Source organism: Perognathus longimembris, chromosome 1 (assembly GCF_023159225.1).
Source record: "Perognathus longimembris pacificus isolate PPM17 chromosome 1, ASM2315922v1, whole genome shotgun sequence".
NCBI lineage: Eukaryota > Metazoa > Chordata > Mammalia > Rodentia > Heteromyidae > Perognathus > Perognathus longimembris.
Window position 1 is genome coordinate 15,398,046 of NC_063161.1, and position 18,015 is coordinate 15,416,060.

The window sequence follows — 18,015 nt, forward strand, 5'->3', positions numbered from 1 at the left end:
CTCTCTCTTTCTCTCTCTCTCTCGCTCTCTCTCTCTCTCCATATATATATATGTATATATATATATGTTTTTATTGTCAAATTGAATTACAGAGAGGTTACAGTTTCATACATTAGGCATTGGATACATTTCTTGTACTGTTTGTTACCTCGTCCCTCATTCCCCCCTCCTCCTCCCCCTTTCCATTTCTGCCCCCCCCATGAGTTGTTCAGTTCATTTACACCAAACAGTTTTGCAAGTATTAAGTTTGTAGTTGTTTGTCTTTTTTTACCCTGTGTCTCTCAATTTTGGTATTCCCTTCCAACTTCCTAGTTCTAATACCAGTATACTCGGTTTCCAATATACTCAGATAAGATATAGAGATAGTGTAGGTACAACCATCTGTGAGACTCTTATCTTGAATTAACCATCAAAAAGCCAGAAGATGAACTGTGGCTCAAGTCGTAGAGAACCAGCCTTGAGCCAACCCGGCCCTAAGTTCAAGCTCCAGCACTGGCAGGGGGAAAAAAAAAAACTAAAGCTAATTTAACAATTGCTAGTTTTTAAAATTATCTTGGTGTGATAGGATTATATCTATTGTGATGTTATCTTATTAAGAGATTAAGTAGGAAGGAAGTGGGAAGTAGGGCCAAGGCAGAGAGATGACAGTTTTACCAAACCTATTGTGTTGGTGATTTTCAGGTCCATTTTCTCATCTTAACTTTAGAACCCATGAGATAACTATTATAAAGGAGGAAGAAGGAGCCAGGATGATAAATGTCCAATACAGGTGCTTACATAGTACATGACAGAGCTGACTTCCCACCCAGTTCTGACTCCTGCACCCGTGCTGTTCTGCTATTTGTAAATCGTGTTTGGCTTTCAAGAACAGGAAGTCATTGCACTCCAGGGCAATTATCTTGTCACCCTTTTAACATGTATTTGAATAAAGCTAGACTCTACATCTGAGGCCCAAAATGTCTGACACTTTTCCAAAGTTAACAAATAGATCAAATTAAATGTTTTGTTTTGTTTATTCAGAGAACTAAAGCTTTGAGCACAGCAGGCTGGGATTTTAGGAACTAAACACTATTTAGCATTTAGATGACACCAGCAAGCCCAAAACTCCCTGAATGTTCATTCTTCTTCAGATGTGTCTGACAGCGTCCCTTAGGCAGGGGAGGCCTGGTTTATCAGTAAGAAACAAAGGGTGACCGAATTTAAGTCAGTCAAAATCAATAGTTATGAAGAACATAAGTGTTTCCTTGGCTGGCTTTATTCCTTTCCAATAAAGCCAGCAGTTTTCAAAGTGTGTTCCTGGAATTCCAGGATCCTTTAGAGGAGCACTACAATCTGTGGAAGGCCAACACACAGCCTACTTTGTAACTCTACTTATATCAAAGAATTGTATGTCTTTTATATATTGAGATCATATGTTGAAAATATACTTGGGGAAAATGAGCAGATCATACAGCTTAAAAAGCAACAACAATGACAAAACACCTGAGGTGGGAGAGAGAAGTAGAAGAATTATAATCCTAGGCTGATCTTTGACAAAAGCATGAGACCCTATCTGAAAACAAACAAACAAACAACAAACTAAACACAAAAGTGATGGGGGCATGGCTCAAGTGGTTGAATGCTTGGCTAGCAAGTTCTAGGCTCTGACTTTGAATCACACTATTAAAAGCAAAGGAAAGCAAAGAAAAGGAGGGGACAAAGGGGGAGGTGGAGGGAAGGAAGAGCTTAAATTCTGTTAATGGGTTCTGGCAACAATTGGTGTTATTAAATGTTAATATTAACCAAAGAAAGCCTTGGCAGCATGTACCTTCATTCTGCTGGGGAGAATTACTTGGAAAACATTACTTGGAAAGTCATTAAAAATAATGGCACTGCCATGTCCTGGGTCAGGAAAGAGGACGTTTATAAAACCACACAGATCATGCCTTGTGTGCACCTAGCCTACTCCATAGTGGAGCCAAGATCATTCATCATTTGCTCTCAGGCAGCAGGGTTTTATAAAGGTCTTGCCCTGGCACTATTTTATTCTAAAAGAAAGGTGGCATCTTGGCTACTCCCACTGAAGTGCGAATGATGACATCACCTCCTCTATTCCTGAGACTGATGGGTGGAACACAATGGTAGCTCTCACTCAAGCTTTGCTCATTAGCCTTAGCTGCCTTTGAACAACATAAAACAAGGTCAATGATGCCATGCATTAAAGGTCCTCAGAGCCTCCTGACCATGATTTTTCATTCCTTGGAAAGCACATAAACTTTGGATTCAGACACCTCTGAGTTCACAGGCCAGCCTTTCCATGCACTGGCTACTAGATTGGGTATTTTAACTTCTTGATAACATAAGCAAAAGGTCAACCACAGAGTTGCCAACCTAAGATCACATGTTTAATCTATGTCAGTACCCCATCCCTGGCCATCTTCCCCTCTGAAAGGGCTTGAGCTGGTAAGTTCAAAATCAAAGTAGAAATGAAGTTCTAAAACATGCCACTGAGAAATGACTCAGTTTCCTTAGCCACTGAGGCCCAAGTTACCACCAATGTAGGAACAATGGCCATGCAGGCACATGTAAGAAGGTCAGACACAGGACCACAGCACTCCAAAACTCTGACCGGTCCCCGTCTTCTTAGTTGGGTACTTTTTATCTTTTGTCTTCTTTCCTTCATTAAGTCTTAGTGGAATGTAACACAAGTTCTGTCTTTAGGACATGAATGCAATTCAAGGGTTTCTACAATGCACACCTGGGTATGTGGAGACCCAAGAAGAGAAAAACTAAGATCAAAACAAGAAAAGTGAGTGACAAAAGGTGAAGAAGATGAATGGTCTCTAGAAAGAGCAGGGACATTGGCTGGTGATGCTTTAATGCAAGAGCTCAGAGGTTTAGCATAACCTTTGAACACCATGTGTACGGTGGTCAACTAATAAATTCTCATTCACATATATTCACATATATTCGATATACACATGACTCGCGGATTATAGAACATTAAGATGTGTTTGTTGATCTAATTTCAGAAGAAAGATACTTAAAATGCATACATACCTCCTAAAATGTTTGTATTTAAAAACTTCGATGGTAAAAAAGAAGAGTAGGGGCTGGGAATATGGCCTAGTGGCAAGAGTGCTTGCCTCATATACATGAAGCCCTGGGTTCAATTCCCCAGCACCACATATATGGAAAACGGCCAGCAGGGGCGCTGTGGCTCAGGTGGCAGAGTGCTAGCCTTGAGCAAAAAGAAGCCAGGGACAGTGCTCAGGCCCTGAGTTCAAGGCCCAGGACTGGCCAAAAAAAAAAAAAAAAAAGAAGAGTATTTTTTATTACACTGATACTATAGACATAGTAAGGTCTACACCCAAATCTTAGACTATATATCTTATTAAACAAACTTGAGAGTTAGAATTGACTTGTGACTTTGTTATCATCAAATCAAATTGAGTCTGTTTCCACACTCTCATTTCACTGACTTGGGAATGGAATTCCAATTTATTTCAGTTCTTGCCAATATTCATACTCTCTCCTGCCTCTCATATCCGGGATGGCTCAGAGGTACCAAGAATCTAGTAAAAAGCAAAACATCTAGTGTAAGGTCCACACTGGGAGGTCTCCATGCAGATGCCCTGCACCTGTTTGAGTTTGCACCCAGTACCTGAGTTACCTAGGTAACTGGCACACCTGGAGGCAGTTACCTCCTTTGAGGTCATATCCAATCCACCTGGCCATATCTCCCACCTTTTCCTTTGTAACCTGGTTCAACACAGTCCCTGCTCTCTTTCCTTTTCTCTCTTGCTCTCTTTCTGTCTTTTGCTCTTCTTCCTTCCCCCATCTCCCTACACCTCCATCTTGTGCATGCAGGCCTGCAGTTTGCTCTCCCCCCAATTAACTACTTTCTGCCTGAACCATGTGGCGGGCTTCCTTTCCTTTCTGGTGAACCCTACATCCGCTTTGGCTACTACTGGGTTGCCCACATTCCAAGTTTGTAGTAGAATTCATTCATTTATTGGCCCACTAAATAACACACGCATGTGTCAGGAGCCATGGCTCACACACATAAACTATGTAGGAGGATGAGACCTGAGGATCACTGTTTGAAACCAGCCCAAGTAGGAAAGTCTGTAAGACTTTCTTATCTCCAATTAATAACTAAAAAAGCCAGAAGTAGAACTCTGGCTCAAGTGGTAGAGTACTAGTCTTGAGCACAAAAGCTCAAGGGCAGCATCCAGGGACTAAGTTCAAGCCCCAGGCTCCTCCCTCCCTGACCTCCAGGAAAGAAAAAGAAATATAAGCATGTAACAACTCCATGCTCTATTCAAGGCACTGGGAGAGAGGAGGGGCAGGCAGGGGGAGGGAGTTGCTATCTTCCCAGAGCCTCCAATATTCTTTCCTAGCCAAGGACTGCCTTGGCAGGCAGATCAGATGGCTCCTGTCCCACAGAAGAGCCATTCCCATCTCTTTTACCCACCCCTCCAGAAGCCATGTTGTTTCAGAACACTACAAAGGATGGTCTCAGGCATTACCCCTTGGAAGTTTGCAATTTTGGAAAATAAAGGCTAGTCCCTTTAGGCAACAGAAATCTGCTGAAACAAAGGAGATCATGGGACCTGGCTGCCATCTTGGGAGGGGGACTGATGTATGACTATAGAAAGGGAGGACAAATGACACAACATGTAAGGAGGTTATGCTGATTATATTTATATCAGTAACACTGAAATAAATGTTTGTGTAAGAGTCACACTTATCATTAGAATTCTATATTCTTTACACGTAGACTTTTAAAATTTCCTAGAAGCAACCACCGGAGTGACAGTCCCTTAAAGAACAAGCTATGTATTTCTGTACTTAGAAATTGCAGTGCACAGGCTAAACATATGAATTGTAGAATGACCCAAAGCTTTTCTTCCAGAAACAACATAGTCCGAATGGTCTTTCCAAGTTTTCACAGCATAAAACTCAGTTTTCAAAAAAAGAATATATAGATACATAAATAAAATAGAATATGAATTCTAAAGCCTTGGAAAATATGGGTATCTGTGAAATCTTCATTTCTATTTAAAATTTTTCTATTTCCTTATTTTAAAATTTTAAGTACTCATTAAATTGCATTCCTCTGCCTATTCATGAAGAAGTCAGGATTGTAAATGATAGGACAGTTAGCATCATATACAAATCTGTCTTTCACTAATATCTGGTAATAAAATTAGTGTAAAAGAAGTCTCTTACAAACACTTAGTCTTCTGAAAGTGTTTATTAAATTCTTGTATCACCTTCCTGTGGTTGTACCTACACTATCTCAGTAATCTTATCTGAGTATACTGGAAACCATGTATACTGGTATTAGAACTAGGAAATTGAAAGGGAATACCAAAATTGAGAGACACAGGGTAAAAAAAGAAAAACAACTACAAAAACAATACTTGCAAAACTGTTTGTTGTAAGTGAACTGAACACCTCATGGGGGTAAAGGGAAAGGGGGAGGAGGAAAGGGGGTATGAGGGACGAGGTAACAAACAGTACAAGTAATGTATCCAATGCCTAACGTATGAAACTGTAACCTCTCTGTACATCAGTCTGATAATAAAAATTTGAAAAAAATAAAAAAAATAAATTCATCCCTAGCACTTGCATAAATCTAAGCTTAGTCATCTATTGAAATGTTTTTTATAATTCATGAGCATTTCACAATCTGTCATCTTTCATATCAAATTTAATAATTATATAACTTAAAAAGTTTGCATGAAAGATATTTTCTGCCCAGTGCCTGTTAATTTGATTTTTTTAATTCCTTTGGGAATTTTTTCTCTCTTATTCATTAATTAGCATGAAGGACTTTCTAGCTAGAACAAACAACTGTATTGTTTATAAAAATAATTCTTTGTATTATTGTATTAAAACTTTTCTTTCAAGAGCATGGTGAGACAGCTCATGTTTGTAATTTTAACTACTTGTTAGGCAAAGACAGGATTTTGGAAGTTTAAGGCCAACTTGAACAAAACAATTAGCAAGACTCTATCTAAAAAAACAAAACAAAACTAGCTGAGCATAGTGGCATGTGCCTGTGCTTGTATTTCCAACTATGTGGAAGGTATAATTAGGAGGATTATGATACAAGGATATCCTGAGCCAAAACTTGAACAATATCTAAAAGCAAAAAGGGAAGTAGGCATGGCTCAAGTGATTAGCAAGTGTGAATCCCAGACCTCAAACCCAGTACTGCATATATGTACCCTAAATATATATACACATTATATTTATATACTATATATAACACATAATATATATACCCCAATATATAGTATATATATATAGTGTAATATATATATGTATACACTCTGAGTGTCCAATCTGTAGTGCGTGTACACACACACACACACACACACACACACACACACACACATATACAGAGTTTTACTTTATGTTTGGGCTGTCCTGGATGCTGAGCCCCCAGTTTACGCTTCCCCATGTTGCTGGGATGTCAAGTATATGCCACTGCGTCCAGCCATGGGGCTTCACTCATAGCTTAGGAGGACAGGCATGTACCACTGCACAGAGCTGTTGGTCAAGATTAAGTGTGACAAACATATTTTGTTCAGGTTGGCCTTGAACTGTCTGTCTCCCAAGCAGCTAAGATTAGAAGCTTCAGCCACCACAACTAGCTAAGGACTTGGGTCTTTCAAAGACTTTTCTTTGGTTATAAGGAATTAAAAACAAACTTAAATACTTGAAAGTTTACTAAATATAATAACATACTAAACATACAGAAATTTCCAACTATCCCAATATTATATATCCCAATATTATATGCTTCGGGTCCAAAATTTAATCGCTCAATTTATTCTCTTTTCTGGTCTTAATATTACTTTGCTTGAGGATGACATTGTCCAAAAGGAAATGTACTCATTACCTGACTTAGGTAACTATAATCATCCCTTTGTATATCACCTTTATAATAACAATAAAAATTAAATTAAAATTATTTTGCCTCCCCTAAAACATTGCGGTAATGTTTAAACCTTGGATGCTGATGTTTCTAGTTTTATTACTCCCCTCCCACTCTCCTAATGTGGTGAATTCAAAATTTGAGTGCAACTTACTTTCTTGTATTGCATTAAGAATCTCTGAAAAGTCCACATCACTCTTTGGGCCGTCGGGCAGTATTTGCATATCCAGCTGGTAGCCTTGCAAATCCACACCTCCTTCTAGAGAAATGAAAGATACTCATGGAGTTTGCACGGGTTATCATAGCGCCCAGCGTTAGGACCCATGGAGAAACAATGTCAACATGTAAAATGAACAGTTGGTTTGCCAATGAATCTCCCAATTGGACAAATGATTTCAAAAGGAAAAAAAAGAGAGAAAGATACACAATGCATTTCATTGTATGGGATCAAAATGTCCCCTTGCATTTCCAGTGAATAAATAAAGCTTACTGAATTAAAATGTAACATACTTTGTAGCATTCACCGGTATTTTCCAAACTGAAAATATATCATGTGTTAGCCTCTGTTCTAAGATACTTAAACCTACTTTCAGCTTCCACACAGATTTTTTTTTAAAAAGCAACATGCAACACAAATATGTTACCACTTTGTTAAATACAAATATGTTAAATACAAATTTTGTATTTGTATTTGTTAAATACAAATATGATACCACTTTGTTAAAGTTTTAATAAGTCATTTTTATGGAAGAATTTAAAATTCTTGGTATCACACACACAAAAACATGACATTAGTAATTTCCCACCTCACAAATACACTTTCTTGCAGGAAGTCCAATTCTATTCCACAAAATGATAAAACTTCTTACACTGAATTTATGTGATGATTTTGGAGTTTTCAAAAGAAAAAAGAGGGGTTTTATGCTAATCCACATACCTACGGAACAGTTAAGGAAGTCAAAGAAATCAAGATAACAGGGCTTGGAATATGGCCTAGTGGTAGAGTGCTTGCCTCATATACATGAAGCCCTAGGTTTGATTCCTCAGCACCACATATGTAGAAAAAGCCAGAAGTAATGCTGGGGCTCAAGTGGTAGAGTGCTAGCCTTGAGCAAAAGCTCAGGCCCTGAGTTCAAGCCCCAGGTCTGGCCACCCCCCGCCAAAAAAAAAAAAAGAAATCAAGATATCAAGAGTAGGTTCATCATTAGAAATAATATTCTTTCTGAATGCCTCTTGGAAAGAATATCTCCAGTATAAGAAGTTCACAAAGGCTGAAGGCCAGCACAAAAATAATTAACACCTAGGTGACAGATACAATGGGGCATACCTTGGCTTCCAGCATTTTTATAGAAGTAATCCCTTCCTAACCTCAAAAGATATAATTAGTTTTAAATAAAATTTCAGTTTCACTCCTAAAACTCAAGATTAAGACACAGTCACTGCCTCACACGACTGCTCTGGAAGGGAAATGTGCACACATAGCTTAATGTAACAGAAAGTAAGCTTCCAGAATGCCATGACTTTATATGATGTACCACCAACACACAGTTGCTTTGAACAGTGTAGTCCCTCAACAAATGTATGTTTAGACAGATAAATTCTTCAGTAATTATGAAACAAATGCAGTAGAGCTACAACCAAAGCAAAAAGTTAGATTCTGGAGTCAAGAGCCAGCCTCCAAATTCGTGTGCGTGTGTGCATGTGCACACATGTGTTTGCACATGCACACTCACACGTGGATGCACACATGCGCACAGAAACTAGTACTGGGGTTTAAATTGCTCAAGGCTTTCAAATTTTACTGGTTAATTGGAGGTAAGAGTCTCACAAGACTTTTCTGCCCAGCCTGGCTTTGAACTGTAATTCTCAGATCTCATCCTCCCTATAGCTAGGATTACAAGCGGGAGCCAAACACGAAACCTCTCTAAATCTTAGTTTCTTCATCAACTAAATAGAGGCAATAATTCCAGCCTCACAGACTAGCCATGTGGATTAAATAAAATAATATGCAAAAAAATCTTTTCACTGCTATATACTTAGCACCTAATAAACTAAAGTTATTTCTAATGCCACCTATAATAACTTATTAATGCAACATGGAGTAAAACAACATTTACATAGAGAATATCTAGCTATTAAATAATGAGTAGACCCCCCGTAAGTCAGTCTTATGGACCCCAGCATACCACCTGTGCTAGCTAGAAACTGCTGCTTACCACTGCAGACAACACAGCCATGAACTTTTCAACTTTGCACACACTTTTTTTTTTTTTTTTTTTTTGGCCAGTCCTGGGCCTTGGACTCAGGGCCTGAGCACTGTCCCTGGCTTCTTCCCGCTCAAGGCTAGCACTCTGCCACTTGAGCCACAGCGCCGCTTCTGGCCGTTTTCTGTATATGTGGTGCTGGGGAATCGAACCTAGGGCCTCGTGTATCCGAGGCAGGCACTCTTGCCACTAGGCTATATCCCCAGCCCCAACTTTGCACACACTTTTAAACTTTGCACATGCAGCTGTATCATTACAAAATCTTACTATCTATGAGACAGTATCTTAGGAAAGAAAAAAGATGTCTTGTTGCTGGTCCACAGTTCTAAGATATTTCTTTTTTTCTTCCATGACCAGGTACTTCAACAGAGGAATGACTATTCTCATGTCATTTCATCTCTAAGGTTAGAAAGTCACCTCTGTTCTATTTAGAGTCACAATGACGACAACAACAAATTAACCAGAATATGTGATAGCACCCATCTGCCAGGCTCTGTACTTTGTATTTTATGACTTCTAGATAAATATTTGCTATATTAAACAAATTAAATTTATTTAGCCCTTAATATTGAAAAAGAGGTACGGTAAGATGGAGCAATTGGCTCCAATGCACATAGCTGGCTAAGGAGAAAAAAAGCAATACAACTTCATGATCTTACTTAGTCTTTAAAACTCCTCATTTCCAAGCAGTTACAATTGCAGGCTATTGAAAGTAACAGACTGGATTTATTAAATATATCCAATAGCATCTAATAGAAGAACTCCACATTCTAATAGTTCAGATCCAGATAAAATCTATTATATAAACTAAAAACCAAATGACTTCCTAAATAGCCATATAAATAGAATCCCAATTTATTTATTTTTTTGCTGATTGTCATATTCAAGAGCACATAAATTCATGTAGAAGGAGTTAAGGATGTTAGAATGCTCTAAGTTTTAATAACTAAATTTTTATGTTTTAATAACTGTTTTAAAAAGACAATATAGAAGTACAAGAAGTCACAAGAAAGCTTGAAAAGAATGTAACTGCTATTTATATACTAAATGTAGACAGCCTTTAGATTTGAAAGCAAACACAAAGTAGTACTAAAAAGTAGATTTTGATGCAGGCACTGGCAACTCATACCTGCAATCTTAGTTACTTAGGAGGCTGAGGCTTGCAGTTCAAAGCCAGGTGAGGCACAAAAGTCCATGAGACTCTGATCTCCAATAAACTACTCAGAAAAAGCCGGAACTGGCACTGTGGCTCAAGTAGTAAAGTGCTAACGATGAGCACAAAGATGCTCAGGAACAGCGCTCAGGCCCTGAGTTCAAGCACTCAGACCAGAAAAAAAAAGGGGGGGGGGGTAGACTCTGACACTGAACTTGACTTGAACTGTTGAGCCATGAAATAATGAGATCAAAAAGGCTCATCTTTCCCACACATAAACTGGAAAAGAAGAAATATTCTGCAGCTTCAAGTAAAAACATTAACAATATATATTAGTCATCTGGACCATTTGTTAGATGAGGCTGATTTGCTAAAAATGTCCTCTTACATACTTTTTGTTTCTACAAAATGAAGGTCTATTCTAGGCTGGGGGCCTAGACTAATAATTTAGTAAAAGGAAAAATTCCTAGCCAAGTACGCAGTCCAATTCTTATAATCCTACACAATGGGGAGGTGGAGATTGGAGGATCACAGTTTAAAGTCAGCTGGAGCAGAAAGTTAGCAAGCAAGACTCCACATCAATCTGGGCAATAAAGTCTTGCATTTTGTTTTGTCTGACCCCAGGCAAAAATGCAAGACTCTGTTTGAAATCATTAAGCAAAAAAGGGCTTGGAGAATGGCTCAAGTGGTAAAGGCCTACCATGCATGAGACCCTAAGTTCAAAACCCAATGCCAAAACATTAATCCCGTATATTGAGGTTTAGCCCAGTTACTTCTTAATAAAACAGAAATAAAGGAAAAATCTAACAAACCAAGTCCAACTTTCCCCATGTAATATAAAAGATGAGAAATATGTATAGTAGACAAATGCTATTTTCTGGGATTTCTACATAATAGATGCTGCTGGACCTGAGAGATGTTATCTCCATTCTGTTTATAGTCTACAAACTCAGCTCAAGTCAGCTCTTCGGCCATGTCATTTAGTTTTGAGATTTGAATTCCAGGCTTCTGGCTTGCTAGACAGGGTGCTTCTACTTGAGCCATACTCCCATTCCTCTTTGCTTTTATTTCATTTTAAAGATAGTCTCATATTGTTGCCCAGGGAAGCCTCAGACAATAATCCTCCAATCTACCCTTCTAACACAGCTAGGATGACAGGCATGAGCCACAGTGCCCAGTTTTTGTGTTCTTCACTCTCTTAATGTAAAGCTAAGTTTTGCGATACAGAAGGGATTCAGGTATCTGTAAAAGGAGTATGCTCAAAAAGCCAGGACTCAGTCCACCTTGTGTATGAGCTACTTACCTCTCATTGAATTACACACAGCAGAAGGCCATGATCAACTGGCTGTCTACCATGGTTTAAGGCTTATGCTTCAAGTCACAACTTCATTCACAGTTGTCTGATCTAGAGCTAAACACTTAAATGTCCCTGAGCTTTTTTTTTTTTTTTTTTTACAAAAATAATACTATTTGAAACAGCCTCAGGAAAACCAAGCAGTTTTAAATTCCACAAAACACAATAGCCTTCCCAGAAATTAATCGTGTGGCTTTAAGCTGCTTTTTTAGGGCTTTTTTCTCATTCTTTTCTTGTGCTTAAATGGTTTTGAAAAAGGTTCCGTAGAAATTTTTCTCTAAATGCATTATCTAAGTCAAGATATGTGGATGTCCCTTTGGCAAAGGAAAAAGGAAATGCAAATAAGGGTAGAATTTGGTATATATTTTTAGAAAACATAGTTTAATATATTACTCAGCAAATGATAGCAAAGAGCAGTGCCTACATTTACTGAGACCCAAAATAGATTATTTTCCCTAATACCCCCCTATTTACTCACATCACACATCTGAAAAAGAATGCCCTTAAAGAGGAAGAGATTCAAATGAAGGATGATTAGTGTTATTACGAAACCATTACCTTCGTGTTCTGCAAGGCGCCCTAGCTACCTTTTATGTAATGAGAGATAAAACAGAAACCCAAAGTAACCTGTATAGGTTTTCTTCCACATGATTTCAAAGTCATGGGGTGACCTTTCCTCTTCTCTCCTCCTCACAAATAGAAAAACAAATTGATCATTTCAGCAGAGCATCAGATATGTTCAAGTAGAGCAGTCAGATTCCTTAGGTTCAGCAAACAAGCCTCAGTCATACTTTTAAAGAAAATGGTTTGGGGTGTTTTTTTTACAAAAAGAAGATGGGAAAACACTGAATTTCACACTCAACTAATTCTCAGCTACAGAGCGAAACATTGCCATAATGGCACAAAAGCATCTATAAGAAATTAGAAGTGTACGTGTTAGTTGGGGGACCCATTCATAATGAATTTTACACTTTTAGACCATGATTTCAGCAGCACTACAGCCAGGTCAGCTCACTGAAAACAATACAATCCCAGAATTTCTGCCCTATGAAATCAATATTTAACCATATTTAAACATGATAGGTCTATAGGAGGAAAATAACTATGCATAAAAGGAGAAAGAACCGTTTGAAATTTAAAAGTGAGATGAAAGAGTTGTTAGAAATCACTTGGGACAGTAATGCAATGTATCAGGAGGGAAAAATCATGTTACCAACTCCAAAAGAGAATAAGGGATATTTTCTGTGACTGTTGATACTGCTCTAGGACCATGAGCTGGGCCTATCAGATAAAGGAAACGCAACAGAAGAGATATTTTAGGAAGTTATTTTACCTATCAGAGTTACTAAGCTGGGAAAATCTGACATACCAGCTTGTGCTTTTAGTTTCAAACTAAATGAAAATCAATGCTTCACTTCACTCTATTCTTGCCTGCTGAATGAGAGTCTCAAACCTAGCGCTATTTAACACTTCTACAGAGTAAACTACAAAGGGAAATAGAAACTAATATTCATTAGTAATGAGTGGCTAACATTGAAGGTCAAATTGAAATCAATACAGAAGATAAATGTCTGAAATAATCAGAAAGGAAAAAAAAAGAAACCATACAAATACAGGATGAAAGTGAACGGCTCTTTGGTTGGTACAGCAGAATAAGAATATATCTTACTGGCTCAGGGACAAGTTAACTAGGAAATTGCTCTACAATGCAATGACTAAGCAAGAAATTATTCTTGGACATATGCACTTTCAGGCTTCTGGGTTTTGCTTATGATGATGCTGGACAAGCAAAATGATCACTGCCATTGACTACTGAACACCTAGAATGTTCAGGCATCATGCTGAGCCTTGTGTACAGATTTCATTTAGCTGCCATAAAAATGCTAGAAAAGTTGACAAATGTAACACATAAGGCAAAAAACACCCATCTAAATTTGAAATGAATAAAAACAACAATATGATTTTTATTATAAGTGGCCCTGCCCAATATTTGGGACATATACTCAGACAGGAATTGCTTATCTGAAATTTAAATTCAACTGAAAGCCCTGTATTTGATATGACAGCTCTAACATTACGTTAGGCATTAAAATCCTTTCTTTTTATTGATGAGGATGACTGTGTAGCTGTCAAGTGACAAATCTAGGCCATAGACCTAACAACAAAACTTGCATTGCATCCATCACCATTGTAATGACTCTGTCTGAAAGGACATGCCACGTCTTCCTGCTGATATTCAAGTCAAAACACGTCCATAACTTTCCTTCATCTCTGTTCTAGGCCTTGCTAGAGTCTGACTTCTATCCTATCAGATTATATACATGTTCCATAGTGCACATTTTTCTTTCTCCATCCATTTCTCTTGCCTTTTATCATTTTGATTTCATTTTGGCTGTGGGCCTGTCTCTCACTATGTACATGCAGCACCAGTTGGGAAGAGAAATACATGGATCCTGCCCTTCTGTTAGAAAGGCTAAAGGGAGATGTCTCCTATTCCACCTTTGGTCTCGTTACTCTCCATCCAACTAAGGGAAACGATCACAACCATAGCACTGCCTATCCCAAATGTTTAAAGCTTAGGCTTTATATCAGTTGAGAAAAGATGGTAAGATGTTATTAACTCCAGAAAGTCAGCAGTGCTTTTTTTTCATTTTTATTTTTTCTCCAAGGCTGGTTATCTAGATATTTTTCCATATTTTTCCTTCAAGTTTGAATATCCTCTTTGCTTGGTTTCTGTTAATAATGAAGGAACCTGATTGTCTCTCTTGAATGCAACTGCATATGTGAGCTCTCTGAGGGCCATCTTTGTACCATTCCAGCTCCAATGAGGTGTCTTTCAAATAAATATTTGTTAGGACATAGTAGACACTCAGAAATGATTGTAAACTCAGAATTGAAAGAAACACACTGAAATTGTCCATCCTGATAGCACAGAAGTTTTGTAAAAGTCTTAGGCTCTTTCTTTTTGCACAATATCATCAGTCTGAGTGGGCTTTTAGAGAGCACTTTGGGAACTGGGATCATTAACTTTGTAAAAAACCAGGGGATGACTTAATAGATCCAAGATGACTAAGATGTCCAGGTGCTTCTGAGATCGATGACTCACTACAAATAAGAAACTCAGTCTGAGAGCTCTTCTGTAATCTCCCAACAATAACTATGATGCACTAGTGTAAGCGCACTAAAAATAAAGAGAGTAGAACTAAAACCACATACTACCTTTCCAGAATAATTTCATATACTTTATATTAGCTTCTAATTATATATACGTATAATTAAATACATATGTGTGTATGTAATTAAATTTCCTGCACTGAATGATTGGCTTTATATTTTCAACCAACAGTCAATGTATGTGGGCTTTAAGATCCTTTAATAAAATGATGGCTAGAAAAATGTAGTAATGTGTTTTCAAAGTAAGGGCAATGACTTGAGACTTGTTTAGTTCCCAGATTGCTATTATATCATTAGAAAATATTAAAGATTGTTTCTCTAATATCAGGAAATGGTATCAATTAAAGAAAAGGGAAGACTCTGTATGTGTCAGACTCTAACAGAATATTCTATTCATTTGTAGGCCGTGTGTTTTTTAGACATGCCAGCCTAGAGTAAGATGTTTCTCAGAGCAGAGTGGGCAGGATGGAAAAGAAGGAGAATGCCATGTCACTCAAGGAATAAATAAACTAGGAAATATTTATGTTAGAAATTAGCTTAATCCAGGCACCAATGGTTCATACCTGCAATAAAACTGCACTCAGGAGACAGATGTGAAGATCATGGTTTGAGGCCAGCCCAGGCAGAAAAGTACCTGTGAGACTCTTATCTCCAATCAACCACCCCCAAACCAGAGTTGAGCTATGGCTCAAAATAGCCAAATGCTAGCCTTGAGCAAAAGAGCTCAGGGAGACCATGTAGGCCCTGAGTTCAAACCCTACAACTGACCAGGAAAAGAAAAGAAAGAACAAAAAGAAATTTGCTTAGGATGAATTTTTAAACAGCTAAAAAAGGCACATGAAAGTAAAATTAGTTGGTATAATTTAAGAATGCAAACCTGTATCTGGCAGATAAAACATATTAATAAAGAACAAATAATTACTTATGATTACTTATGAAATACCCACTCTGAATAATGCACAAGATTAGGAATGATAGGTTCAATGAGGTTGCTGCTTTCCAGGAGAACTATAAAACTCTAAAATGGGAAGACATTGATAAGGCTTCCAAGTTCTATGGGAGCATGTAGAAGCAGGACATCTTTAGTAGTTATGAATTATCATAATTTAATGAGTTGAAATCAATTGTTTTAGCATAAACTAACTACTATATTCATTTCCTTCTAGGCCTTTTTGAGATCATTCATATGCTAATTATCAGTTCTAACCAGTGAGATATAGAAAGGCCTCCAGCCATTTTTTTTTTTTTTTTTGGCCAGTCCTGGGGCTTGGACTCAGGGCCTGAGCACTGTCCCTGGCTTCTTTTTGCTCAAGGCTAGCACTCTTCCACTTGAGCCACAGCGCCACTTCTGGCCATTTTCTGTATATGTGGTGCTGGGGAATCGAACTCAGGGCCTAATGTATATGAGGCAGGCACTCTTGCCACTAGGCCATATCCCCAGCCCTAGAAAGGCCTCCTGGAGGAAGGGAAAATTGAATTTCATCTTGAGGAATGAAGGATCAGGATGTAGATGTAGTGAGGGAAAGAGCCTTCTAAAATGTAGGAAGAGCTCAAGAAATAGAAAAGAACTGAAAGAGTAAAAGCCTAGTTGAGATTCTGTGAAAAAAAAAAAACTATAGGTGGCTAAAGAAGAATGAAGTGAGAAATGGTGTGTGTGTGTGTGTGTGTGTGTGTGTGTATGTGCGTGCATGCAAGAGAGAGAGAGAGAAGAAGAGAGAGGGGGAAGCAAGGAAGCAAGGAAGCAAGTTTAGAAGAGTAAGGAGAGGCTAAATTGTAGAAGACTTGAAAAACTGGGACCCAAGGCAGCCATTTCTTCTAAATATCCACAAAGAATTTTAAGAGGGGTACTGACACTAACCATCTTCAGAGCAGATCAGGATGGTTTCAAAATTCAATAGAGTCACTGAAGGTGAAAACAGAACACCAAGCTTTTCCACTGCATCCTCCATAATTCTCTGCCTATCATTGGCCAATCTCTTCTTGGATTACCCCCAATTTCTGGATCTAATTTAAATCCAGGTTTCCCAGAGATCAATGCTTCCTTGCAACTCTTTCATGTGGTATTCTTTTCTCCCCCAGGCCTGTCACAAATGAATCAGAAAGAGGAACAGGGTGTTGTTGTTGCTGCTGCTGCTGCTTGGTGAGTCTTAAAGCCACCTTAAAACTATTTTCTCTCCCCAGCTCCAAATCTCACCTTCTACCTTTCACCTTTGTAATCATCTACTACTTCCCAAGTCACGATTCTTTATTTCTCGATGAGGTTAGTCTGGTCTATCTTCTCCCCCAAACAACTAAATTCTTGATGACTGCAACTTCAAGTATCCCCATGAGATGGTATCCACTCAAGATGGTTTCAGGACCTTTTTCAGATACTGAATTCTGTGGATCTCAAGTTCTTTTAATGAAATGTCAATGATATCTACATATAACCTACACACATCCCCTGTAGACTTCACATGATCTTTCAATTACTTATAATACTTAATACAATGTAAATGACATATAGGTGTGATGTTGTATTGTTTAGGGGGAAAGTTACAAATCAGAACAGAAATATTTTTTCCAAGTTTTTTCTCTTTGTATGTGTGTCAGTACTGGGGCTTAAACTCAGACCCTGGGTGCTATCCCTTAGCTTTTTCACTCAAGGCTAATAATCTGCCACTTCAGCTACATCTGTACCCCTGGTTTTCTGCTGGTTAACTGGACATAAGAGTCTCACAGACCTTCCTGCTTGGACTGGCTTCAAACCACAATCCTCAGATCTCAGCCTTCTGGGTAGCTAGGATTACAGGTATGAGCCACTGGTGCTTGGATCCACAGGTGAATGAGTCTACAGATGGAGAATGGAACCTCTGGGTATAAAGGCTAACTGTATACAAGTGATCTTTCCCACACTCTGGTCTCTTAGTCCCTGGTCATCATCCAATGGTCTCATCTTTCACCCTATTATCAACTCTCATTTCATGCTCTTTTGTAGATCTTTTCACTACCAGTAAGAGCATCTCCATACTATTAGTGTCATGCATTCTCATCATCCCAAACCATCCCTTTATCATTGACTGTCCTCTGAACCCCCTTGGAACTCTCACCAATTGATCCTACCAACTTTTCACCATTCCTCATTCCCTAGGTATCATTA

At 38.3% G+C, this 18,015-nt stretch overlaps 1 protein-coding gene and 1 long non-coding RNA gene across 4 annotated transcripts in view; one reads left to right on the top strand and one right to left on the bottom strand.

Annotated features, from left to right (window-relative positions):
• Ano4 (anoctamin 4) overlaps positions 1-18,015 on the bottom strand; it is a 341,279-nt gene that overhangs the window by 148,075 nt on the left and 175,189 nt on the right. For 2 of the 3 annotated variants that reach the window (XM_048357385.1, XM_048357401.1), the window contains one exon: positions 7,086-7,190. The exons of the other annotated variant lie outside the window; for it this stretch is intronic. In XM_048357385.1, coding sequence (XP_048213342.1) covers positions 7,086-7,190 — 105 coding nt within the window. The remainder of the gene's footprint in view (positions 1-7,085; positions 7,191-18,015) is intronic. 3 annotated transcript variants of the gene reach the window in all.
• On the top strand, positions 1,164-16,068 carry LOC125359614. The gene is made up of 3 exons (XR_007212587.1): positions 1,164-1,175; positions 3,332-3,336; positions 15,949-16,068. It is a non-coding gene; the product is annotated as an uncharacterized LOC125359614 (long non-coding RNA).